Below are 27,067 nucleotides of genomic sequence, written 5' to 3' on the forward strand. Positions count from 1 at the left end.
AATTTAAGGCGCAAAAGCCCAACAAAATAATCAAAACAGCTTGCTGCATGATCGAATAGCTGTGGAGCTCTAAAATACAGCAATATTTGGTGCCACTGTTTTTCTCCTGTATAAATGAATATTTTCCTGTATATGTTTTTCAGATGTGGTGTTTCTGTCCTATATTTGTAGGGTGTTGACACAATTTGATGCATAAGGATAGCATAGCTCCTTAAAGGGTAACTACCGTTGTTTTTTCAACCTGGATATTTTCCGATGCTTTTGTGTGTAAGGGACTGTTCGTTATTTATTTAAGGGGCCACCGGAGGAGTCTTGGGACCTTTAGCCAAAAAAAGACATGACCCTCCCCTCGCCAGTAAAAAAGTTTCTATGACCCTCCAAAACAATTTTGAAAAGAAGGCATGACCCTCCCCCAGCAATTTATCGATAACTTCTGTACTGGTTTGCGCTTGGCAAATATACAGATTCCCATTGTTTTTTTTTTACAGCCATGACATATGTGACTAAACCTCTGCATTCTCATCTGACACATCACACTCCTCTGTTATGGTGTGGTGGCCATTTCAGTAGATTTACTCACTAACATTGTTGTGGAAACACAATAAGCATGGAAACTAATTGCACACTTCCTGCATTACTGCATTACTTCAAATACTAAGTTACTCCTCTAGTAAACTAGTATTCACATGAAATAAAACAATAAAATATTGAGACCATTCAGCAAAGCACTCTGGGTAACATTCAACCTACAAACTGGTTGCTATGGACTCGTCACTAGGCTTCCTCCACTTCGCCATTTAAACAAAGTGGAATAAACATATAAAAGTCAAAATCTACACAAAACCCGCAATCAGTTAATAAGCTGACATCAAATGTAGCATTTAGGAAACCTTTATTGCAACCTTGGCATGGTAAGATGTCCAGTCATTTTCGTTTTTTACGTCCTGCTGCTCCCATCGTCAGCCAGAAAATACTTTGAGTATTTGCATATGCAGTATATGAAATCTGATATATTACCTACCACCAGTTAATTGTTTTGTGTTATTTAAGATATTTATAAAATATATGATACATTATGCAACATTATGGAAAGGATCCTTTCCATAATGTTGTCAAACACTTGTCTGTCAGTGGCACTTTTGTGAAGGTAAATTCAAGCTGGACAATTGCCTTACTAACTTACATTGTAGCTTGTTTTGCCGCTGCCGACTGCAGAGATCTTGTTAAAGGGATACTTCACTGATTTAGCATTAAGCTTTGTATCAGCAGAAACACTAGTATTTTTTCGATGGCAGTGCTTCCCTCCCTCATGTCCGCCTGAGACGAGAGAGCTCTGTATTGTGGTTCTGGAAAAAATCTTCCGATGACGTAAAACGACGATTTTTGCATCATCGGAAGATTTTTTGCCCAGAGGCAATGGACCCAGTAGTAGGAGCTACTTCTGCATGTTTTTAACCCGCCCATCGTCTTTACCCGAGGATTGCCGAAGCAAAACGAGTGTCAGCCATCTTGAATCTTTGCTACTGGCTTCTCAGCAGAAAACTTTTAGATAGATATATAGATAGATTTATTCATCCCGAACCAAATTTTAGAACAACAATCATGTGCATTCAAACTACTGCACACGTGTACCACCGGGATACATTGGTACAGATCGGGGAATATGCAGGACACTTTATTACAGACGGAATACTCGACACACTACGCGAGCTTCGGCCGCCTGCTATGGAGTCCAGCGGTGTTGCTCGATGCCTCTGGCCGGTAAAGGGACATCATCAGCGGGGAACGTTGAACGAGTGTGCTGGTGGAAACCTAACGCTAGCCGGCCACCTGTTCCATCAATCCTGCTTGCAAGTATCCGCTCATTAGACAACAAACTGGACTACATCCAACTTCAACGAAACTCCCAACGCGAGTTCAGAGACTGCTGTGTTTTTGTTGTTGTGAAAACATTGCTGAAAAACATCTTAACTTTCGCTGCGGCAAAATGCTCATATTTTGTGGACTAAATTGAACCATAATCTCCGCCAAAACAGGCGCCAACTCGCTGTGCTCTATACACGGCTCAAAGTCACCCATTTTCGGCTGCCACTGATACAACCAAGCTGTGACGGAGGTCTGTAGCCCATATCGCAAAGCACTGTAGCGGCTTAAACAACCACCAATTGCCACTCTGCGTCATGGAGCTCGTAACCAGCCGGCGTCACTTGACCAGTTGGCGGTCTTCTAATTTCCTAGTAGAGATGTACCGATTTTATGCCGGTCAAATCTCGGGCGCCGCATGACTTACATCGCGCAACATCAGCACTACACGTGCACATGCAGGGTTTCCGCTATATGCATGTAGCAGTGGCAGCATTGCCGCTCAATCAGCTGTTTATGAAATGTCATAAAGTCCTAATTATACACGGCTAGGCAGAGCCGTCTGCTCTACTGATCTCAGGCGAACAGTCAGCTGCTCTCTCTCCCCTCTGAGGCTGAAAAACTGGAACATGAAAACCGCACTCACGCGGGTCCTGTGAAATATGACAAGCTACAGTTTATCGGAAAATAGCGTTGGGCACACTGACTTTGATGAATTTACTGTTTATCAGACCCCAGATGAGACAAGAAGCTAACGTTAGCAAACGCTGTGGTCCCTCTGCCTCTTACGCCCCGCTGGCCGCTGTAGGAGACAAAAAAGAAAACAAAGACGCTGTATTCCTCCAACACGCTGTACTAACGTTACTGTTTAAACCGCTTTAAACTGTTTAAAAAGGTTAGTGGGGATGCATACCGCTCAAAACAAACATTAAAAACGTAGTAATCTTCCCTCGGTGTTTAGTTTTGTTGCTAAACTGTGTGTAAAATGAGCGGTGACGTTAAATCATCTGTTTCAGGTAACGGCACTCTAGGGTACCGTCTATTTGCTGGATTGTTCCAAGGTAACTGTCGGTAGCTAACGTTAGCAGACAAGCCCGTTGACAGCAACGGTAGTGTTCATCTTTATGCACAATGACACATAAAGCAAACTTGCTAAAAAAAAGGAAATACACGCTGTTTTCAGGCAACGTTACTGTTGACGTTCAAACAGGCCTGTGTGTGTGTTTTGAGAAATATCTCTATACTGCAAGGCTATATTTATTTTACTTTTATTTGTTAAAAAAAATAACTCCACCCCCTGCTGGACGTTAGATAGATTGCAGGTTTAAGGCACTTCCACATTGGCTTCACTTTTCAGACCCAGAAGCTTTGTCCATTATTTTTTACAGTCTATGGGGCTAATCATCACTTTCAGTCTGACAACAGGCTTTTCTATTGCAGCAATCATCTGTACACCATTACTGTCAACCGATCAAACAAACATGGCTCCTCTAAAAGAGACAAATGTGTCGCTCTCTCCTTCTCTGTCTGTGTTAGACGGTCCTCCCTCTCATCCTGTCTGACAGAGAACAGATGAGACACAGCCTGAGGGACTGAACTTTGATTAGGGCTGGCTCAGACCTTGATTACACCAGAGCTAATTCCTTTCTCCTCCAAACTGAGCTGCTGCAGGGGCTGATGGGTAGAGTAGTGTATATCCAGGATTGGGCATTGAGAACCGGTTCCAACGTGGAATCGTTTCAATAATTACGATTCCAGTGGAATCGTTTCTTTATTAGAATCGTTTGGAAAATTTGGTTTTGAATCTGATCATCAGTTCCAAATTTAACATGCGCAAGTTCTGGTTTCTGTAGGGGCCTGGTGCTTGTGTTGCAGCCATGGAGCGCAGTAAGCGGCGTTCTAAAGTGTGGATGAAAAAAATCGGGTAAAACTTTAAATCACAATTGTAACAAAATAAAATGATCCTCTTATCTGTGAAATAAGCCGTTAACGTTACCCGTTAACTCCACCCATCAAACAATCGGAATCCAGAATCAATAAGAACCGGAATCGAAAGGAAGAATCGGATTGGAATCAGAATTGTTTAAAATCAAAACAATGCCCAACCCTACGTATATCCTTAATAAGGGGATAATTTGCTGTTTTTCAACCAACTTTGTATCAAAATAATGTTGGTAGTATGTATAAATGAACTACTGTATGTTAAACTTCCCTCCGTCTTACCAGCACCCAGATCTCCTTTTTGCTGGCACTAGGGCTGTACAGTAGCTGTCACTACAGACTGTAATCTGGCATACGTACAGGGATTTATTATCTATAACCACCGTGTATTGTATGGACACTCAAAAGCTTTCTCTTGACCAATCAAGAAATTTGAAAAAATAGGCAAGAAATTGAAGTAGTTCAATTTTGCTGTGCTATAAAGTGTTGATTTGTGTTATAACGTTAAAGACGCAGGACATGAATTGTTTTGTGTGTGTACTGAAAAATATTAGAGTGTGCGTTGGAAAAGGAAATAACATCTTGAAAAATGATAATTTCATTTACTTTTCCTTTTAGATTTTGATCTACAACTAATTTGTCATGTGACAGTGTATCTAAATAAAATGATATATAATATTTAAAAATGTCATTCATTTACTTGATTGCACCTTACTGGACTGAATTCATACAAAAAGTAAAAGATCTGAGGTACCAGTAATAAGGAAAAGCAATGAAATGAAAACCGTTTAGATTTGATATCAAGAACAAATATCCTCCCTAGATGACATAACATGATACATGGTCCATTTGTGGACCAAACAGCACTGTTGTCAGTGAAAAACTTATAAGTCATTTTCTCTCCCTCAGTTTCTGTGTTTTCAGGGGCAGTGTTCACCCTATTTCTTTATTTTCCACTACATTACTGGTTCATATTATTTGTGTAAAATCCAATAACCAAACTCCTTTTCTCTTTTTCCTTCCCCAACATTCTCCATCTACGCAGCGCCACTTCAACTTTCTGGATCGCCAACCCCAATAACAACCTCATCAACTGTGCTGCTGCAGGCTCAGAGGTGAGTTTCTCACTTCCCCTCCCCATCCCCCCATGTCTCTCCAGGTGGAGGTCTGTCTCATTATCGCATTGCCAGGTCAGATTAATGGCTGTGTACTCCTATTAACTTGAGAACAAACGCAGGCTCTGCCGCACGTTCCCTATGATAGAGTGCCAATTATAATGGTACTTCTGGGATCTTACAAGGATACGTCAGGCGGAATGGAGTCTCATTTTTCCTCGCCAATGTAATAACTTTTCTCATTTGCATAGCTGCGAAGAACAACTGAAAACAGACAGGCTGACATGCAGAGTGGCAAATCCGAGGACGTAGTGGTGTGTGTGTGTGTGTGTGTGTGTGTGTGTGAGTGAATGAATAGTTTTATTTCGAACAACATTTAAAAAAACTAAACAAAAAACTTAAAATCCAAGACACAAAGTATTTCACATCACAACAAGGGCCACAAACATGTATAGTTTATTGACATGCTTTTGTTTCATCGGAAAAGTAAAATATAAAGTATTACTGCATGTCGCTTTTTTGACAGCTTTGTAGCTTTTTCGTCACTTTTTTTTTTTTTGTGACTTTATTATGGCTTTCTCAGACATTTTTGTGAACATAAAGCCCTACAAAAGTCAACAGAAAAGTTCCTTAGCCATAATAGAATTTAGCAAATCAAGCAAAACAATGATCACATTTTTACAACAACCTGTTTCACCGCCTGAATATGAAAAGTCTCTGCTTCTTACAGTCGGCAAAGTTCTGTTTTGAGTGTCACGTAACTCCAGTTTGAAAAACACTTTCCCTTGTTTTTGGTTTGGCGCACAACTAGGTGGGCCAAAATCTATTGTGAACCTAAATTGATATGCAGGCCGGATCAAAATCTGCGGGTGCATGTGCGGGCTGCACGTTTGACACGTGTGGAGTAGGAAGAAGCTAAATGCTTTTCGGGTCTGGACGTTTTTTAAATGTCCATACCCTTATCAAAGTGTTTTTAATCTATTGTTTTTCAATAAACAACCATACAACCCTTTAACCAAACACCTCCTCAAAATTCAAAAAACATTTGCAGATCAATTAATCAATCAAGTGACTATTGTTATATTCCTGTCTTATTACTTGTCATATATTCAATACTATATGTGTGTGGGAGTGTACAAAAATCTCTCTAGAGTGGGTTCTTTGCTGTTCTACATTTATAGTAACTGATAAAAACCTAAGTGTTGACAGCCTGTGTATGTTTGTGTGTGATCCCTCAGGAGACAGGTTTCTGGTTCATCTTTCACCATGTGCCCACGGGCCCCTCAGAGGGGCTGTACTCCCCCGGACACACTGAACACACACCTATGGGCCAGTTCACCAACAACAGAGCCCATTCCAACTACAGGGTGAGTCAGAGGATGGACTGTGCTGGGAGGGGTGGGGTGGGGAAAAGGCTCTGGGATTAGCCTGCTAGGAATGACGTCACACCCGAGTTGAATGCACTGCATTTACAAGTCGGATTTTCATTGTTAGTCATTGTTAGCAGTGCCAGTTTATAACAACACATTACGCTGTTTTTTGTGTGCCTACAAACAGCGTAGCAACATGTCCACAGATAGAAGTTGGACAGGACTGTGTGTACGACTGATTTAGTGATACACAAATAAGACAGAAGTGCTAATAAACTGAATGTTACTACAGCTTTCACTACTGTTGAAGCACGGAGCAGCCATGTTGGATTTTTAGTTCAGGTTACTCGGGGGTTGTCTGAGTTCCAAACTCGGAAATCCGAGGTCAGGGGGCATGTCTCCGACTTTGACCTCGGAAAATCCGACTTCCGAGTACAAATGGAACGCACTATTACGACTAGCCAGATGTGCCAATATAAAAGTGTTCAAACTACAATTGCATTTTACGAACACTGAACCATGTACTCGGCGAAAGCATTACCAACAAATACACTTTAAAATACCATTGTCATACAGACATAGGTGTAGATTTCAGAGGGTATGCAGGGGATATGCCCCCCCCTACTAATATTTAGAAGATGTAGATTTGTCCTCCTCAAAAAATATGAAAGAACCCACACCGTAAAAGAGAGGAAAATAACCGTTCAGGGGGCTCAAAACACGAATATTTATATATTCTTCTTACCTGTGAATATATTTTTATATGCCTATACTAACGATTTTAGACACCCCTACAGTGGACCATACCATCGAAACCTCGCTCACTTGACTCAGAAATGAAGAAATTGACGGAAAACAGGAACTATGTCTACTTGTGCTACACAAATTGTTGCATAAAAAATCCCCAGAATAAAGGAAATTGTTTAAAGGAAAGTGTTTGATGCTCAAAGTTTTTTCCTAGTTATAATGTGTCTCTCTTTAGTCGTGCAACAGAAAACTCAGATTGGACAGATAGTCTAGCTAGCTGTCTGGATTTACCCTGCAGAGATCTGAGGAGCAGTTAACCATAGTCCTCATAAATCCACCGGAGTTTAGAACCCCAACACAAAGGAATCCCAACAGAACAGATATCCGGCCTAAATGAGTGAAATCCGGTGGAATTTCCCGGAATCCCGGCAATCCTGGAAGTGGAACGTCGTGGATATAGACTAGGTGTTCCCATACCAGACAGTGATGCCTGTAGTGAGAATGCTCTCTCTGGTCCTTTTATAGGCCTGGTTGGGGCAACGACTCAGTCCTGCTTTCCTGAGCAGCCTGATGAAGTACAGCTGCCTTTTTCACTGTGACATTTGTGTTCAAGGTCCAGCTTAGGTCAGATGTTACATCAGAAAATGGACGTACTCTCACCGGGAAACTGCTCAGCGCCACACTTGCATACAGAATGGGGGCCACTGCGGTGTCTTTTTATACATGCTTGGCTGCTGGGCTTGGGCAGTCGCTCATATTTTCAAATCATCCAATCGTGGTTGCTCGAGATCGCCAGTCTGACAGGCCGGCTACATTCAACACCTAATTAAACATAACATATAATGCACACAGAGCAGCTTCCACTATTATCAATGAAACTGGCTACACTGACTTGGCTGTCCTGCCTCCTGATTGGCTGATGTGTTGCAGTAAGCTGATAGCGTCTTGCTTCGGTAGCTTGACACAGTTTATTTTGTCGGATTCTTCATTGCAACAGCTGATTATCTGCTTTGCATTTTAACCTATACTAGCTCACTCAAGTACTCATACCGATCTCCATCTTTCAGCGACTTTTTCGCTAATCCCACAGTTGTTTACATGCTATTCAGTTCGGTTAGCTTAGCAGTTAGTAATGGTTTCTCCCTCAGTGATAGTTCCTGCCTCCTTTAGAGATATATGTGTATAATGATAATAACTGTAGTTTATTTGTCGTGTTGGAGGCGAGACTCCACACCAGGGAGACTTGATCATTTTCGTTAGCTGCTATAACTACTTGCTGCTTGCTGCTAACCTAAACTCAACGATTCACTCCCATCCCAGAATGCTGTGTGGACTAGCCAGACTTTCCTCTGAAGCACTGTGGAGGAAGGTCTGGCAATGCGAGACTATTATCGGGGTAATTTTGACAGCTCTACTACTGTAAAAGCACAACATCACTAAGAGCCAAGGAGAGACAAAAAAGAGTTTGGGATGTGACATGTTAAGTAACAAATAGAAGACAAGCAATAGGCGAAGGGTGAGAATAACAAAATCGAGCACAGACAAGAGAAAGAGAAGAAAGCGAGCCAGAAGAGAGGTTAGGATGGAGAGGACAGGGCGCCTGAGGCACGGAGCGCAGCACAGCAGCACTCGAGCAGAGAGAGATTTATGAGGCACTGCTGGAGAGGAAGTGTTATTGTTATCGCCCTGCTTTCACTCCGCGCCCAACAGTGAGTTCTTTCCCCTACCATCTCACTTTCTTTTCCTTTTTCACTTTTAATTTGGATCATCCTAATGGGAGCATAACTCATGTCAGGCTGCCACCCCAGGATGTTCAGGGAGAGGAGAGGTTGTGTCAGGCTGCAGGCTGGCCGTTCACAGCAGCAACACACTGCTTCTCTTTGTTTTTGCAAACTGGCTGAGGATGGGGTTTTTTATCATTTAGAAAGTTTGTAATTTTTGTCAGGAGACAGAGAGCATAGCGCTTGAAGAGCTCTGAAACAACTAGAGCTAGCCTGTTTGTTAGCTTTGGTGCTTAGATGCAAGTTGCATCGAATGTTTCCAGCCGGGTTATAGGAAAAGCTCCACTAAGCGAGATTTGGTGCATTTTATCCTTGATTTAAAGTCCGTAATGTATCCCCGTTGCCTCAAAATGGGATGTGTCACCCTGCCTTCTATTAACCCTTTGAACGCTTTAATAGAAATGGTCTGCCAACCTATGCCTACATTGGTGGTTTTGCTTATTGTGATGTCATTTCTTGTAATATCTCCAACTGCTTCATATCCCTAAAATCAGTACAACCTAAGCTAAAAGGTTCTGTATGTCAATAAACCATAATAATTAACAAAAGTATCGACATTATGTCATAAAGTAGAAAAAGAAATGAACATGTTAAATCTACTACAGACTCTAGCAGTGTTGAAAACCGTTCACTCATTCACTCACTCACTATTCCCTACATGGCGTTTATTAAATAGTGAACTACGTATGTAGGGAATGTCCTAACGAACTCTACACTCTCTATTTCGGACACTACACATATTACACTACAAATTTTTAACATCGTGGCATCAGTATGTGCTCCGGTTATTTGTGTGACGAAGGCGGGCGCGCCCAGCATCATGTAAACAAATCCAATCAAAAGGGTTCTATGTCCCTGAAACAAAGCGAGCACTCAGAAGGAGAGTAAAAGGTTGTATATTATATATGTTGCATGTTAAATTTCCACTGTTTAGAAACGAAAGCCTGCTCCATTTTTCCTTTTCAGTTTCAACAGGTGCTTCTGCTTCGTCATCTCCTCCAGGAAAACACGACAGCGTTGCATTGTGGTATACGGGAGTAAAATGTAGGGTACATCCTATCAGAGACGGTTTAGAACCGAGACGCCCCAACTTAAATTAGTTTCTTGTCTCTGTGTCACGTGGGCTCTGCTACTGCCACGCCTCTTTAGGAGACTGGCAGCAGGTCCTGAGTGTGTTGATTCCAACTGGAGAAGTGAACGTAAACACAGATTATGACCAAGTCTTTCGCCCCATAGTCACCAAAGTAAATATTAGACCCATTCTTCACAAGCCACATACAGTATCTCCAGAACATTCTGACACTAACATTCTAGCATTCTGTCTCAGAAACAAACTCTCACAGGATCTGGCAACACACATAAGCTAACGTCAACTAACGTTCGTGAATGCCCAAACAAAACTAATCTCCGTGTGCTAAATATGTCTTTTAGCTCTGTATATATCGTTAACGTATATATACACGTTATATATAACGTTGGCAAAAGAAAATATTAATAGATTATACAAATGTAACTTTTCATCCATCCACACAACGTTCAGTACACTTTCAAACGAAGCCATGCCCCTTTAGGAGACAGGAAGTGTGTACCAGTTCATATCATTGGCGCTGCCTGAAATGCTTTAGTATAGAGGATCTTTGATCTTATGTATGCTCAAATTAGCTGTGCATTGTGGGTATTTTATAGTGGACTATATAGTGAATAAAATTAACCGGGGAGAATTGGAACACCACTACAAAATGGCGAACACACTATATAGTGCACTATGTCCGTGTTAGGGAATGGTTTCAAACACAGCTACTGTCAGGACCACAGCAGTTAGCAGATGATATAAATGAGAGCAGCTGCAGCTAATTTAATCTTGCTGCTCTACTGCTAATTAAGACTTGATTCGGGGCTGTTCAACATGTGTCTAGAAAGGACTGCAAAAGAAAAGTTCATGTCCTTCGCTACTGAACCTGATTTATTGGGGGAAGAAGCCAATAAACATGCTTCACTACGTAAAGCTGCAATAATAACCAGAGTGCAGCTGGAGTTGGAAGAATATTACATTCAGAATTATTTCAAATGGAGACAATATTTTGTTGTAGCCCAATAGAAGACATGAACCAATACAGTCTGACTTGTGTCTAAACGTCCCCGCAAGCCCTTAAAGCTATAGTGCGTAGTTTCTGTCGGCCCCATGAGGAACTCTAAGTAATGACAACACCACTGCTGTTGCATCCACTTGATACAAGCCTAAACGTAATCGCGCACGTGCCCCCCCCCCACACACACACAGTTGCTTGTACCAAAGGAGGACACACAGGTTTAAATAAACATGATGAACCCTTCAGAAGAGGTAATTATCTTCATTCTAGTTTCTGCACGGGAAAGTCATCGGACGACACAATCTTCTGAACATAGCCATAGTGAGAAATACAGAGAGAGTTGTGTGGAGCTTTGTAGCAACTCATTTGGCAATGGATTGAATGTAACGGACGTTCATTAATATAAATAAAGTTACGCAGTAAAGCTTTAATTAATCAACCTGTGTGTGTCTATCACATAGACAACTTACTTCAACATTACTTTATGCAGTGTTCGGTGTCTTCTACCATTTGACCACGCAGTTTCTCTTCTCTCTGTTCCAGGCTGGAATGATCCTTGATAACGGAGTAAAGACCACCCAGGCAAATGACAAGGACAAGAGACCCTTCTTGTCTCTGATTGGAGCCAGGTCAGACCCCTCCCCTCTCCACCCCAGTCATAAACACCCTGCATGCAAGCTGAAGTCCCATCACACCCAGTATACTTCGGCATGATGGATGTGCACTCTGTAATGCTCATGTTTCCTGTTGATGTTCTCTAACTGGCGAATGTTGGTGTTTGGTATAAAAGACATAGAAAAGTAGAACAGCAAGTCTGTGTAACAGTTGGTCCCATGTGGTGAGTGTGATCGTACCAATGTGTCATCCTGACCTCATCGCTTCAATATGAATACACCCTACATACACACACACACCACTCCTTATTCAGTTCAGGGATGCTCTTCAAAGTGTGAAAAATCCCTGGAAGGAAGCTTTCTCACACAGTGCCTCGCCTGAAAAAAGCTCACAAACAACTGGTAATGGAAAGAGATCCTGACTGCTGTTATTCTGTCCTGCTCAGAGTAAACAGATAGCCTTTATTGTCATTGTACATGGTCACATACAATGAAATTTGGAGAGCTCTTGGTTTAGTTTATTGGTTTACACATATACAAATACTAAAGATTAATATGCACAATCAAAAGATGTGATGGAGAGATGCAAAAAACCCTCAGAGGGGCTTAATCTGGGCACTCTTCAATGCATAATCCATTTAAAATAGAAATAAACTAAAATACTGAAAAGAAAGGAGAAAAAAAGCCCCAAGCCCTCAAATAACACATTGGATCATATGCTGGGTGTTTGTTGTGTTGGACGTTGACTGTCATCACTATAACAATGTGACTAGATGAGTCCGGTTAGCCCAGTTAGCTTGGTTCTGTGAACAGAAACACCAGTGAGTCCTCTTCTGCTGTAGAGCAGCTGTTGATCAAGTTTTTGCGGTTACATGTATCGTTTTAAACTTGAACTCTGGGACCTGTATTATTAAAACCAACAGTAACCATCAAATCAACCGGCACTGAACTTTGAAGGATTATCGTTAGGCTATGGTTCAAACCCAGCACACAGAGAATAGAACCACGGACTCAGAGTGTAGATAAACAAAAGTGATTTTAATTAAAGTAACGAAAAAATGAAAATACTAAGTAGGTCGGCTCTGGATTGGAGAGGGACTGAGGCGGGCAGGCAGTGGAATATCCAGACGTTTCTTTTGCAGGAATCCAAACAAGGTGGTGGAAAACTGGAGGTGAAAGAGCTGGAGACACAGAACACCACGGCAGCAGGTTGAGTGGTGTGGGTCTGAGTGGAGCAAAAATAAAGCACGTTAGCAGGAGCAAGAGATACTAACAAGGAGACAAAACAAACACGTTAGCTAACTGCAACTTGGGGGTCCTAGCTACCGCACCGGTAGGTGCAACAATCTGGCACCGATGGAGAGCCATGTCCAGGAATAAATACTGCCAGGTTGATAGTGGAATTAGATGCAGCTGCGCAGGTAAGAATCAGTGGAAGCGCCCACAGATGTACAGAGAGGTAGATCTTCCAGCCACGCCCCTTGACCTACTTTCAGGCGAATCTGCCATACACACCGGCAGACACCACAAACACAGTGGGGACACACACGCATACAGACACCACCGACAAAGTGGGGGCAAAACAAGGGAGGAAAGGGACACAGAATAGGGAGAGAACAGCTGTCCACATAACAATTATAACTTCAGCTGAGAGTAGACCTCTCTCTGGACATACAAATATCATACAAAAGTTGAAATACTGTAAGAGATTTTGTAACTACTCCGCAGGCTGCAGCCCTGCATATACAGAAGTATACAATACATTTAATACCACTAAATCATGAACTAAACCCTGTCTTTCTCCACTCTGCATGTATGTGGTGTTGAATTGTTTAGGTATGGCCCCCACCAGGATGCAGACCCCTTCAAACCCAGAGTCCCAGCTCTGATCCACCATTTCGTGGCCTATAAGAACCAGGACCACGGGGCCTGGCTGAGAGGAGGGGATGTCTGGCTGGACGACTGCCAGTGAGTACCCCATACATGCAATGATATTGTGACATTGATATTACAGTTTTTTGGGCACTTGGGCACACCATTGGCACAAGTGCTCTCATGCTGTGCAGTGCTGAGCATTTGATGAAGGCCACTGATCAGAAACCATGGCAGCGAGTCAGCAGTACACGCACTCCTTTACCCAGTCCAAAAACACCAGAGTGTGAACTGTGGTAGTTAGTCTTTCTCCTTTTGTTTTTACTGCACCACCACTGACCTAAAAAATGACAGAAAGGTCACATATCTGCAAAATGGATACTGCCTTTCTCAACTGGAGTTTACTTGAACATCCAGGCATGGTTATTTGAAGTATGGTTAAACTATTGTTAAAGCTTTAGTGCGTAAATTTTTTTATATTAATGAGCGTCCGTTACATTCAAGCCATTGCCAAATGAGTTGCTACAAAGCTAATTAAGATTATCAGCTACACACAACTCTCTGTATTTCTCAGTATGGCTATGTTCAGAAGATTGTGACGTCCAGCGACTTTCGCACGTAGAAACTCAAGTGAAGATAATTACCTCTTCTGAAGAGTCCATGTTTTTTTAATCCTCTGTGTCCTCCACTATAGCTTTAAAGTGTAACTTTCATATTTTTCAACCTGGACCCTTTTTTCCTATGTTTCTAAATGACTGATGGGAACAACAATTTCTGAAATTGGTTACAAATACAGTTTTTGTTTCAATTGCTAACATGCATTGGTCAAAACTGAAGTCACTTTGTCAAAACTCTTCACACAGTCAGCCAAACAGAAGTCTATGTGGACCAAACTGTGGATAATCATTGCTTTCACACAAAATGCATTCATTGACCACATTTTCTCATTCACTCCACCACCTGCAAAGCACGATATATCTGCAGCACATTATTCAAGTGCTAACACTGTTTTTCACATTTGTTACTGTAAAAACACATTCGAAACATAATGATGGAAGAGTTTGTGCATTTCTGCCGTAACCATATTGAAAACATAAAACAAAACTAGCAGAATCTTTACAATAAAATGAAGTAATAATCATTCCAAAAAGCTGATTTCAGCTGAAAGAGAAGACCTGAGATGTTCATTTAAACTTGTGGCCAAATGCAGCAGAGAGGGAGGAACCCTCACAGTGCTGAACAGTAGGGCCCTATCTTGTACCCGGAACAGCACAGCGCAAAGCCCAACGCAAGTGTCTTTGCTAGTTTAAGATCGACGCGGTTGTCAATTTCCCATCCAGTGCCCACGTCGTTTAAATAGCAAATGCACCTGCGCCCATGGGCGTTCTGGTCTTATAGGGAGGTATGTTCAGGTGCATTCTTGGTGTATTGCTATCTTGAGGCAGTGGAAAGTGATCTCGCCATTGACCAACAAAAAGCTGGTTTAAAGTCAATAAGGTAGAATTTCATTGTTATTTTAACAGCGCATTAGATGCAAAAGATTAAAAATATTACAATGTGAATAGTATACGATATGATCTGCTCGCGCGCTTTCACTTCACACACGAGCAGATCAGTTTCTTTTCCTGAAAATCTCTCCTTCCTGCTTAGCAAATGAGCCATCATAATAGCAGATGCGCCAAGGTACAAACGCGCCTGGCTTTAAAAGGGAATGGGAGATGACACTCTGATTGGTTCACTGCATGTTACGCCCAAAACCAACCCGGTCTCATGCCAGTTCGTAAATAGTCACATTATTTTTATTCATTGATTTGTGTACAGGTCACGATTTTCTCGTTTATTTCGTGTACAGGTCACAATTTTCGAACGTTACCATTTCACGAACTACCATGACACTGGGCTGCTCGGGGGGACGCAACAACGGAGAAATTAAACGCCACACGCCGGCGACAACGGGGTGGACCGCCACACGGGGACGTGATCCCCGGGCGCAGGGACACGATCGGCGGTCTCTGTGGCACGCAACAACGGGGACATGAAACGCCACAACAACGGGACGGTTGAGGTTAAACGCACCTGCGCCAGGCACTTCACGCCGTGCGCTTAGATTGTTAAAATAGGGCCCCACGAGTCATTATACTTCAGCCTACATGTTGGTGATGTTTTTTTGTAATTATTACAGGTGAAACTCGGATAATTAGAATATCGTGCAAAAGTTCATTTATTTCAGTTATTCAACTTAAGGTGAAACTATTATATAGACTCATTACATGCAAAGCGAGATATTTCAAGCCTTTATTTGTTATAATTTTGATGATTATGGCTTACAGCTTATGAAAACCTCCAAACTCCAAATTCAAAATCTCAGAAATTTAGAATATTGTGAAAAGGTTTAATATTGTAGGCTCAAAGTGTCACACTCTAAAGAGCTAATTAATCCAAAACGCCAGCAAAGGGTTCCTGAGCCTTAAAATGGTCTCTCAGTCTGGTTCAGTAGAATTCACAATCATGGGGAAGACTGCTGACCTGACAGTTGTGCAGTTCTCAAAATGCTGTATCAAAGCACATTAATAGAAAGTTAGGTGGAAGGGAAAAGTGTGGAAGAAAAAGGTGCACAAGCAGCAGGGATGACCACAGCCTGGGGAGGATTGTCAGGAAAAGGCCATTCAAAAGTGTGCCAAAAGTGGGCGCATTGAGGCAGCAATTCATGTAAAAAGGGGCCCAAACCAAGTACTGAGTACATATGCATGATTATATTTTTCAGAGGGCTGGCATTTCTGTATTTAAAATCCTTTTTTTTTTTTTTATGATTTCATGTAATGTTCTAATTTTCAGAGAATTTGAATTTGGGGTTTTAATAAGCTCTAAGCCATAATCATCAAAATTATAAAAAAATAAAGGCTTGAAATATCTTGCTTTGCATGTAATGAGTCTACATAATATATTAGTTTCACCTTTTAAGTTGAATTACTGATATAAAGGAACTTTTGCAAGAAATTCTAATTATCCGAGTTTCACCTGTATTGGAGCTCTGGAATTTCAGGTATTATTTAAGTAAATAACATATCTGGACTATATGCCCAGATATGGAAAACATAAAAGACATTGAAGCAAATTTTGGATTCATTCTTATTCCATATACTTTATTACAGTCAAAGTGCAAAGTTATTATACTGAGTTTTGGAGGTGAGATGAACTGTTTGGCTAAGATGCAAGGTGATAATGCAGACTGTATGAAGAGTTTTGAAAAAGTGGTTTTAGTATTGCCTGATGCTTGTTGGCAATCGGGGAAAAAACAACTATAAATAAATAAATAAGTGAGTGAATATAATTGCGTCTGAGTGAAGTTTGTCAACTTTCAGTGCAACTGAAAGTTCTTGGAAACCCTCATAAGTTTTAGGTAGCACAGGTCGTTTTTATCACATTTGATGAAAGTGGGAAATTCATCCCTATCCCTTTCAGACTGTCTGTGTGTGTGTGTGTGTTCCCTGGAGATCTTGAACTTCTGCTGTGCTCACAGTGATAATATTCTTATATTCTCTCTCTTTCTTGTTTAGATTTGCTGATAATGGCATTGGCCTCACTCTGGCGAGGTAAGACCCCCCCCACACACACACACTTTTCATATTTCTAGGATGAATAGAAATAATGGGAGGTCCCTCTTTCCCTCTCTCTCCCTCTCTCTGTGTCTATAAGAGTAATTGGAAAACACCTTATAAGGAGTCTGTTTAGGATGCATTGAGAAACAGAGTGCTTTGATGCCATGTGAAAAGAAATTTAGGGGTGCGATGGTCACAGAGGTGGGAATTGGTGAGAAGTTTCCAACTGACTTTACAAAGTAGGGTGCCTACAGGTGCACACAGTACGTCTACACCAAATATGTCTGTCTATATATTTTTCTCTCTCCGTTTAAACCCTCCATCAAAACAGTGTTTCTGTCTCCAAAGTGTATACATCTTGGTGTTTCAGTGTATACAGGGTGAACAGAGCTGTGGAAAAATGATGGCATAAGGCAGGCCATTGAGGGTCGGGGGGCTGTGTTTCGGCAATTGATCGAAATTAGTCAAAGGAAAAAAACAAACAGACACAGCGTAGGTAACATGCAGCTAAAGACACAGGGTAACGTTAGCTTACCGGCTGGTAGCATGCAGCTAAAGACACAGGGTAACATTAGCTTACCGGCTTGTAGCATGCAGCTAAAGACACAGGGTAACATTAGCTTAGCGGTAGCCTGCAGCTGCCCTTTTTCCAGCCACTGTTCAAACTGTGGAATCAGAGATAACGGAGAAACAAGAGAACTGCAAAACCCTCCTGCTTGAGGGAGGACTGGCTGAATAGTGTTTGAGGTTTAATCCTGCATTGCTGAGCATGATATGAATAGCAGTGGGGAATACTAAGTAGTAAGTACACAAAGTACATACAGTAAATAACTGGCAATGCAGACACACAGGAGCCGATCAAGGCTGCTGTTCTACCTCACTTTGCATTTGACGTGTTGGTTCAGCCAAACTTCTAAAAAACATTTATTGAACACAATACAGATAAATGTTGCACAGGGAGAAGATCTATATAGGGCATCTAGCTGAAGCTAACTAATAGCTTAATAGTTTTAGCTTCAGCTAAAATGCAGTGTAACTTGTTGGTAGATGGACTACTGTTCCGCCCCACACTACAACACACACAAAGGAACACGGAAAAATACTGTAATGTAGTGTGCTCATTATTCAAAATGGTTTCAGCTTTCTCATTTTCACGTTCAGCAACTGCTGAGGAAAGAATATAGAACTACCACTGGAGCAATATACAGCGTGTGATTTATCATTTATACTGTAATCTACTTGATTATCACAAAAAATATTTATCAGTCTACTTTTAATATAGGGACATCCTAATGTGGAACTTTCTGCACCTACAATAATAATCTTTTGCAGTGTCAATCATCTTGTCTCTGGGACTTTTGGCCTCAGGTCATGAACAGGTGACAGGTATCTGACCTGATGTCCATCTACAGGTACTGGACTTCACACATGGTTATGAACTGCCTTCTTTAGTCTGTTTAATCAGCGTTTCCATGCACAGCAGTAACCGGGATATGGTCTTACCCTGGGTTATTCCAGTTCTCCACGGGGAGGAATGGGAAGTGATGGGAGTAGGACTGGGTATCGTTCAAAAATGTTCGATACAGGTGCCGATACCAATACTGGTTGCTAAACATTTTCTTCGATACAGATTTTATAAAACAAAATTAAAACATTAGGGACTGTTCGTTATTTATTTTAGGGGCCACCGGAGGAGTTTTGTGACCTTTAGCTAAAAATAAAAAATATCTGAGACGTAATTATTCCACTCATTTTTTAAACAATGCAATTATCCGTTTCAGCCACCAGGGGGCAGCTCCCCCTGCCCCACAGCAAACTCGTAATACATCCATGGGTCAGACCCATCTGGTAGCGAAGGAGGGCCGAGACTAAGAGCTTCATGGAAAAATATGCACCAAACAAGCCACTTTGAAATGTTGCTGTTTCATGAATACAAAAGTTGGGTGACCCCCCCCCGGACTGAAAAATGTTGGATGACCCTCCCCTCAGCAAAGAATAAAAAGACATGACCCTCCCCTATTTCCCTCCGGTGGTCCATTCCATCAATACCGAACAGTCCCTTATGGCACAAATCTTTGTTTATTTTTCAGCTCCTACTACGTGAGTCGTCTGTGTAACGTAGAGTTTTTCCTGTGTGTCTCTACGACGTGTAATGTTAGACAACCAATCACAAACATTAGATCTTGGTAAAAGAATGCTGCATGCTGATTGGCTCACTGATGCTTTACTCCTTAGGTATTGAAATTGGGTATTGAATGACGAGGCATTTTTCGATACTCTGTACTTCGGATGCAATACAGTCGGGGGCCTAAAAAGTATTAAATTAAAAGGAGACTTTTAGTAACAAGCCCTTTAATAACTAGGCACATGCCTAAGCGTCCGTATTTTACGCGATGGAAGTGAGAATGTGTTGCAAAATCACAACAACTATGAAAGCGGGGCGAACATGGCGGACACTGTAACTTTCTAACTTGCCATAGCTCATGTTGTTCCTACTGCTCTCTTCTACGTATTTCCGGGTCAAAAACCATGGCAGCTGAGTGGGGAGGGGCAGTTAGAACCTATGGAGCATGTGCAGACGTGTAACCTGAGCTTACCCAGGTTAATGCATATACATACACGAATACCCCGGTTACTAAAGGAGTTCTCTAGATATGTTAACCGGGGTATGGGAACTCTGATTTTAGCTGGGGTAAGGTGTTTACATGGCGTTTGAGAAACAGGGGTATTAAGTCAGAAGTGAAATGAGGAAGCAGTGATAACTTAATTAATCTTTAAGAATGAGTTTGAAACCTCATAAGATCCTACATGGTGAAAGGTTGGAACTTTTCAAATGAATAAAGTAGTCTGGGCCTTGTTTTGCCTAAAACATCTTACAGTAATGTTAAAATAATTGTAAAATCCATCTTACAAACCTTCCTAAGCTTGAACGATGCTCTGGTCATAAACCATGGACTACTTCTTACCCACTCATAGAAGGCTAAGAGCTTCTTAAAATTACATATTACAGGCTTTTTATTGTTTTTGCTTATTCAGTGCAACATCTATACTGTTACCATGATCACTGATGCTGTCTTTAAGTGATGTTAGAATGAAAGGAACACAAAACACACACACGATACAGAAATGAATTAAACAGGCGATGTGCTGCGTATCCACTGACAGAATGGATTACTTTGTCTTATGTGTAGTATGTCTGTATTTATTTTTATCTTTGGCCTCTATAAAGTTTGACAGCACAGCCATAACTCTAATGGCTTTTGTGGCTTGATATCACCTCAGTTAACTCATCAACGCTGCTTTTTAGTCTCAGGGCATTTTCACAGCTGTAGTTCGTTTGCTTTGGTCCGAATCAGTTGGTGAGGTAGTAAACTTGAAGTGATTTGCCCTCGGTCGGTTTGGTTTCACACCTGGAAAAATCCAGGCGTACCAAAATACGTCATTACAAATCAGGCAAGAACGTCCAGCCCTCTTATTGGTCGGATATGTCTGTGGGGCGGGAGCAAGAAAGTAAATACAGGAAGAACGTCCTGTGTTCTGGTCTAGTGGCCAAACCAGCTCATTTTATTAAAATTATCAGACATTGTTTCACAAGAGATGTGACTATGTCTGCTCTGGTCACCAAGACTTTGCGCTGCTCTGCCGGCAGCTGGTTTGACCACGGAGATACGACTGACGGACGGCAAGCTTTACCGCAGTCTACTTCTGATAGAAACACTGCAAGCTGCTACAGTTTGCTGCCCTGACACACACCTGACTACAGGAGACACTAGCTCAGACTTGCGGAGTACATATAGTTGCAGTTCGAGTACAGATCACATTCTCATCACAAATGAACCGCTCCAGAGTACGAATGAAAGCGTACCGAGACCACCTCTTCCAGCAGGTCTCGGGTACGCTTGTTTGGTCCGCACCAGAGTTCGATTGCCGTGTTCTCACCTGCCCAAACGAACCAGCGGGGCAAACAAACAGAAAAGCAGGCTCTCTTTACTCGTGGTGTAATTATTCACATCACTGAATCACACACACACACACACACACACAGTTGTCAACAACAATGGACCAGAATCAGATTGCAGTGAAAATCCACTAAGGTGGGTGCTTTCTTTTTCTTTCTACAGCAAAGTAAGGAGTGCAGCGGTGTATCTCCCTCGTGGCGTGGCTGGTGTGCAGGGTTGGGTTAGGTCTTGGGGAATTCAGCTAGGTAGGCGAGATGCAGTAGAGGGGCTCACCGGTGAAGTTGTGCAAGGAGGGGACAGGAGACCTTGAGTTCCAGTGAAGATTGATGGGTTATTTGGCTCCAGTCTTCCGTTTACGAGCTTTCTGGGTGCAGGAAACAGCGCAGTGGTTAGCTTGAGTGGCAAACACAGACTCACTTGCCTTGGTCGGCGCGGCTCCTTTTGTCCTGGCCTGACGAGGGCAAATGAGAGGCAGCTGGAGGCGGTGATTAGTGGTTGCCAGCCGTGCCATGTTGTAGGCTGGCTTCTTGGCTATGTGCTTGTTTTGACAAACACAATGGGAGACTTTTGAAGGCATGTACCTGGCATGGCAACAACTCAGGGGCCATTTGGCCACATTACCGGCTGTGTTCAGTTTGCGAGATGGGTAAAGGACTGGGTGTTCTTCCCCTTCATGCTCCTGTGACATCACTGGCCCCAGGCCGACGTCAGATACATCTGAGCAGAGCCGGAAAGGCTTAGAGAAGTCTGGGGCCCAGAGAACAGGCTCACGTGTTAGGGCTTCCTTAAGAGGTCATTTTTACAGTTCATTGTCCGTCTGGTTTTATTTTCTAAAAAAGCTTGTAAAACATCAACCCTGTTGTCTACAGTCAATTCATGAACATCATTTTTTTTCGGGAAAAACTGGGCTATTAGAATATTTGTGCTGCAGTGAGGTCACTTGAATGTAAAAAAGGTTGTATGACCTTAAAGACAAATAAATAAATAAAACGGAACATGAATCTCACAGATATGTATTGATATCACACACAGATCAATAAAAGCTAAGCCAATCTCCTGTCTAAATTAGTTCCCATATGTATTAGGAGTCACACTGTGACGAAATAAACATTATAACTTATACAGTTGACAAAATATATACATTTTTTCAAAAAAAGTCCAGAAGCTTTTGCCCTCATGACATTCACTTATTAGTGACTACATTACACAACAAATTATCTAAATATTAATCAGAGGTACCGTTTCGTACGGTACCGTATCGTGGATGATCCCTTAGGGCTCTTAGGGTTAAGTCGGACAAATGCAGCTTCCTCAGCAGGACTCCAGCTCACTTTTTGGTCAGATCTGAGAGAACGGCAGCTGTAGAGGAGAAGGAAGGGATAAAGCAATGATAATACCCCGCCAACCCCAAAAATGCTCGTACCTGGCGTTTGGTGGTGGGACGGGGAAATTCCCATACCGCAGTTACCTTTGTTTCTTTGGGCTTGATTAGATCTCGGCCTATCAAATATCCCAGCTAGCGGGCTTCAGTGAGGCCAAGGTGGCACTTGGAGGGATTGGCAGTTAGGCTCGCTTGGCAGAGGGCAGCAAGGACCTTCCTGAGCCTGGTGTTGTGTTCGGACCAGTCCTCTGCATGGATGACCACATCATCCAAGTAAGCAGCTGCGTAGTCTCAGTGTGGTGCCAGGATCTGTTCCATCATCCTGACAACTAGGGGTGCTAAAAGCAGTCTTCTGTTTGGCCTCCGGGCTCAAGGGTACTTGCCAATAACCCTTGGTCAAATCCAGAGTGGATATGAACCTTGCTCGGCCTAACCGTTCCACCAGCTCGTCGACATAGGGAAGCTTGAAACTTTGTTCAGTCGGCGGAAATCATTGCAGAATCTCCAGGAGCCATCTGGCTTCGGAACCAGCACTATGGGATTGGACCAGGGGCTGTGAGATGACTCAATCACCCCAAGGTGGAGCTTTTTCTGGACTTCGTCATCCACCGCTTGTCGTCTGGCTTCAGGGATTCGGTAGGACTGTTGCCGAACAAGGGTCCTAGGATGAAGTCCAAATCTCATCCTGCCTGGGTTGGAGGAAAAAACATCCCGGTGTTGGTCGATCAGCTCCTGGAGCTCCTGCAGTTGGCCAGGACTAAGCCGCTCACCACAGTGGGTTGGTCAGCCTGAGCGCAGGCCGTCAGCAGAGGAACAGGCTCAATCCATCGTTTGAGTAAGTTGATGTGGTATGTCTGGACCAGATGTCGACAACCTGGTTGCTGGACTTGGTAGTTGACAGGCCCTAGACGTTCCACCATGGTGTAGGGACCCTGCCAGGTAGCGAGGAACTTACAAGATGTGGAGGGGATGAGGACCAATACACGATCGCCCAACTGGAACTCCCGGGGTTGTGCTGGACAATTGAAGGTCTGCTGTTGGGCCTGCTGGGCCTCCTCCATGTGGGAATGTACAAGCGGAATTACCCTCTCAATCCGGTCTTGCATCGCCTTAACATGCTCAATGGTGACAGCTGCTGTTCCCAGGCCTCCTGGGCCACATCCAGAAGGCCCCTAGGCTGCCGGCCATACAGCAACTCGAAAGGGCTAAAGCCAGTTGACGCCTGTGGAACCTCACAGATGGCAAAGAGAAAATAAGGGAGGAGAAGGTCCCAGTTGCGTCCATCCTCATCCACCACTCGGTGGAGCATTCTTTTCAATGTTTGGTTGAAGCGCTCCACAAGCCCATCTGTCTGGGGGTGGTAGACAGAGGTGTGGAGGTAATGGACCTTCAGAAGAGCACACAGGGCTTTTGTCAAACGAGACATGAATGGGGTACCTTGGTCAGTACCGTTGAAGGCATGTACCCGGCATGGCAACTATTCAGGGGCCATTTGGCCACAATACATACATACATACAGTGGTGTGAAAAAGTGTTTGCCCCTCTTCCTCATTTCCTGTTCCTTTGCATGTTTGTCACACTTAAGTGTTTCTGAACATCAAACCAATTTAAACAAAAGTCAAGGACAACACAAGTAAACACAAAATGCAATTTGTAAATGAAGGTGTTTATTATTAAAGGAGAAAAAAAATCCAAACCATCATGGCCCTGTGTGAAAAAGTGATTGCCCCCTTGTTAAAACATACTATAACTGTGGTTGTCCACACCTGAGTTCAATTTCTCTAGCCACACCCAGGCCTGATTATTGCCACACCTGTTCACAATCAAGGCATCACTTAAATAGGAGCTGCTTGACACAGTAAGGTCCACCAGAAGATCCTTAAAAGCTACACATCATGCCGAGACCCAAAGAAATTCAGGAACAATTGAGAAAGAAAGTAATTGAGATCTATCAGTCTGGAAAGGGTTATAAAGCCATTTCCAAAGCTTTGGGAATCCAGCGAACCACAGTGAGAGCCATTATCCACAAATGGCGAAGACATGGAACAGTGGTGAACCTTCCCAGGAGTGGCCGGCCGCCCAAAATTACCCCCAAGAGCGCAGCGACGACTCATCCAAGAGGTCACAAAAGACCCCACAACAACGTCCAAAGAACTGCAGGCCTCACTTGCCTCAGTTAAGGTCAGCGCTCATGCCTCCACCATCAGGAAAAGACTGGGCAAAAATGGCCTGCATGGCAGAGTTCCAAGGAGAAAACCACTGCTGAGCAAAAAAGAACATCAAAGCTTGTCTCACTTTCTCCAGAACACATCTTGATGATCCCCAAGACTTTTGGGACAACATTCTGTGGACCGATGAGACAAAAGTGGAACTCTTTGGAAGGTGTGTGTCCAAGTATATCTGGCGAGAAGGAACACTGCATTTCATAAAAAAGAACATTATACCAACTGTAAAATATGGTGGTGGTAGTGTGATGGTCTGGGGCTGTTTTGCTGCTTCAGGACCTGGAAGACTTGCCGTGATAAAAGGAACTATGAATTCTGCTGTCTACCAAGAGATCCTGAAGGAGAATGTCCGACCATCTGTTCGTGTACTCAAGCTGAAACGAACTTGGGTTCTGCAGCAGGACAATGATCCTAAACACACCAGCAAGTCCACCACCGAATGGCTGAAGAAAAACTAAATGAAGACTTTGGAGTGGCCTAGCCAAAGTCCTGACCTGAATCCTATTGAGATGTTGTGGTATGACCTTAAAAAGGCCGCTCATGCTCGAAAAACCCTCTAATGTAACTGAATTAGGACAATTCTGCAAAGATGAGTGGGCCAAAATTCCTCCAGGACGCTGTAAAAGCCTCATTGCACGCTATCGCAAACGCTTGGTTGCAGTTGTTGCTGCTAAGGGTGGCCCAACCAGTTATTAGGTTTAGGGGGCAATCACTTTTTCACACAGGGCCATGATGGTTTGGATTTTTTTTCACCTTTAATAATTAACACCTTCATTTACAAATTGCATTTTGTGTTTACTTGTGTTGTCCTTGACTATTGTTTAAATTGATTTGATGTTCCGAAACACTTAAGTGTGACAAACATGCAAAGGAACAGGAAATGAGGAAGGGGGCAAACACTTTTTCACACCACTGTACATACATACATACAAACATACATGTGCTGGTCATATAATTAGAATATCATGAAAAAGTTGATGTGAAATTTGTATATTATATCCATTCATCACACACATGATATATTTCAAATGTTCATTTCTTTTAATTGTGATGATTATAACTGACAACTAATGAAAATCCCAAATTCAGTATCTCCGAAAATTTGAATATTACTTAAGACCAATACAAAAAATGATTTTTAGAAATGTTGACCAACTGAAAAGTATGAACATGAAAAGTATGAGCATGTACAGCACTCAATACTTAGTTGGGGCTCCTTTTGCCTGAATTACTGCAGCAATGCGGCGTGGCATGGAGTCGATCAGTCTGTGGCACTGCTCAGGTGTTATGAGAGCCCAGGTTGCTCTGATAGTGGCCTTCAGCTCTTCTGCATTGTTGGGTCTGGCGTATCGCATCTTCCTTTTCACAATACCCCATAGATTTTCTATAGGGTTAAGGTCAGGCGAGTTTGCTGGCCAATTAAGAACAGGGATACCATGGTCCTTAAACCAGGTACTGGTAGCTTTGGCACTGTGTGCAGGTGCCAAGTCCTGTTTGAAAATGAAATCTGCATCTCCATAAAGTTGGTCAGCAGCAGGAAGCATGAAGTGCTCTAAAACTTCCTGGTAGACGGCTGCGTTGACCCTGGACCTCAGAAAACACAGTGGACCAACACCAGCAGATGACGTGGCACCCCAAACCATCACTGACTGTGGAAACTTTACACTGGACTTCAAGCAATGTGGATTCTGTGCCTCTCCTCTCTTCCTCCAGACTCTGGGACCTTGATTTCCAAAGGAAATGCCAAATTTACTTTCATCAGAGAACATAACTTTGGACCACTCAGCAGCAGTCCAGTCATTTTTGTCTTTAGCCCAGGTGAGATGCTTCTGACGCTGTGTCTTGTTCAGGAGTGGCTTGACACAGGAATGCGACAGCTGAAACCCATGTCTTGCATACGTCTGTGCGTGGTGGTTCTTGAAGCAGTGACTCCAGCTGCAGTCACTCTTTGTGAATCTCCCCAACATTTTTGAATGGGTTTTGTTTCACAATCCCTATTGCTTGTACACTTTTTTCTACCACATCTTTTCCTTCCCTTCGCCTCTCTATTAATGTGCTTGGACACAGAGCTCTGTGAACAGCCAGCCTCTTTAGCAATGACCTTTTGTGTCTTGCCCTCCTTGTGCAAGGTGTCAATGGTCGTCTTTTGGACAGCTGTCAAGTCAGCAGTCTTCCCCATGATTGTGTAGCCTACATAACTAGACTGAGAGACCATTTAAAGGCCTTTGCAGGTGTTTTGAGTTAATTAGTTGATTAGAGTGTGTCTTCAATATTGTCACAATATTCTAATTTTCTGAGATACTGAATTTGGGGTTTTCATTAGTTGTCAGTTATAATCATCAAAATTAAAAGAAATAAACACTTGAAATATATCAGTCTGCGTGGAATGAGTGTATACATTATACAAGTTTCACTTTTTGAATGGAATTACTGAAATAAATCAACTTTTTCATGATATTCTAATTATATGACCAGCACCTGTACGTACCTACATTCATTCATACATACAT

General features: G+C 42.6%; 1 protein-coding gene across 3 annotated transcripts in view; it reads left to right on the forward strand.

Moving 5' to 3' along the window:
* Window positions 1-27,067, forward strand: part of cemip (cell migration inducing hyaluronidase 1) — a 269,100-nt gene that overhangs the window by 197,957 nt on the left and 44,076 nt on the right. For all 3 annotated transcript variants that reach the window (XM_078258989.1, XM_078258910.1, XM_078259067.1), the window contains 5 exons: window positions 4,850-4,919; window positions 6,158-6,286; window positions 11,451-11,536; window positions 13,358-13,489; window positions 16,951-16,986. In XM_078258989.1, coding sequence (XP_078115115.1) covers window positions 4,850-4,919; window positions 6,158-6,286; window positions 11,451-11,536; window positions 13,358-13,489; window positions 16,951-16,986 — 453 coding nt within the window. The remainder of the gene's footprint in view (window positions 1-4,849; window positions 4,920-6,157; window positions 6,287-11,450; window positions 11,537-13,357; window positions 13,490-16,950; window positions 16,987-27,067) is intronic.

Source organism: Sander vitreus, chromosome 1, assembly GCF_031162955.1.
Source record: "Sander vitreus isolate 19-12246 chromosome 1, sanVit1, whole genome shotgun sequence".
NCBI lineage: Eukaryota > Metazoa > Chordata > Actinopteri > Perciformes > Percidae > Sander > Sander vitreus.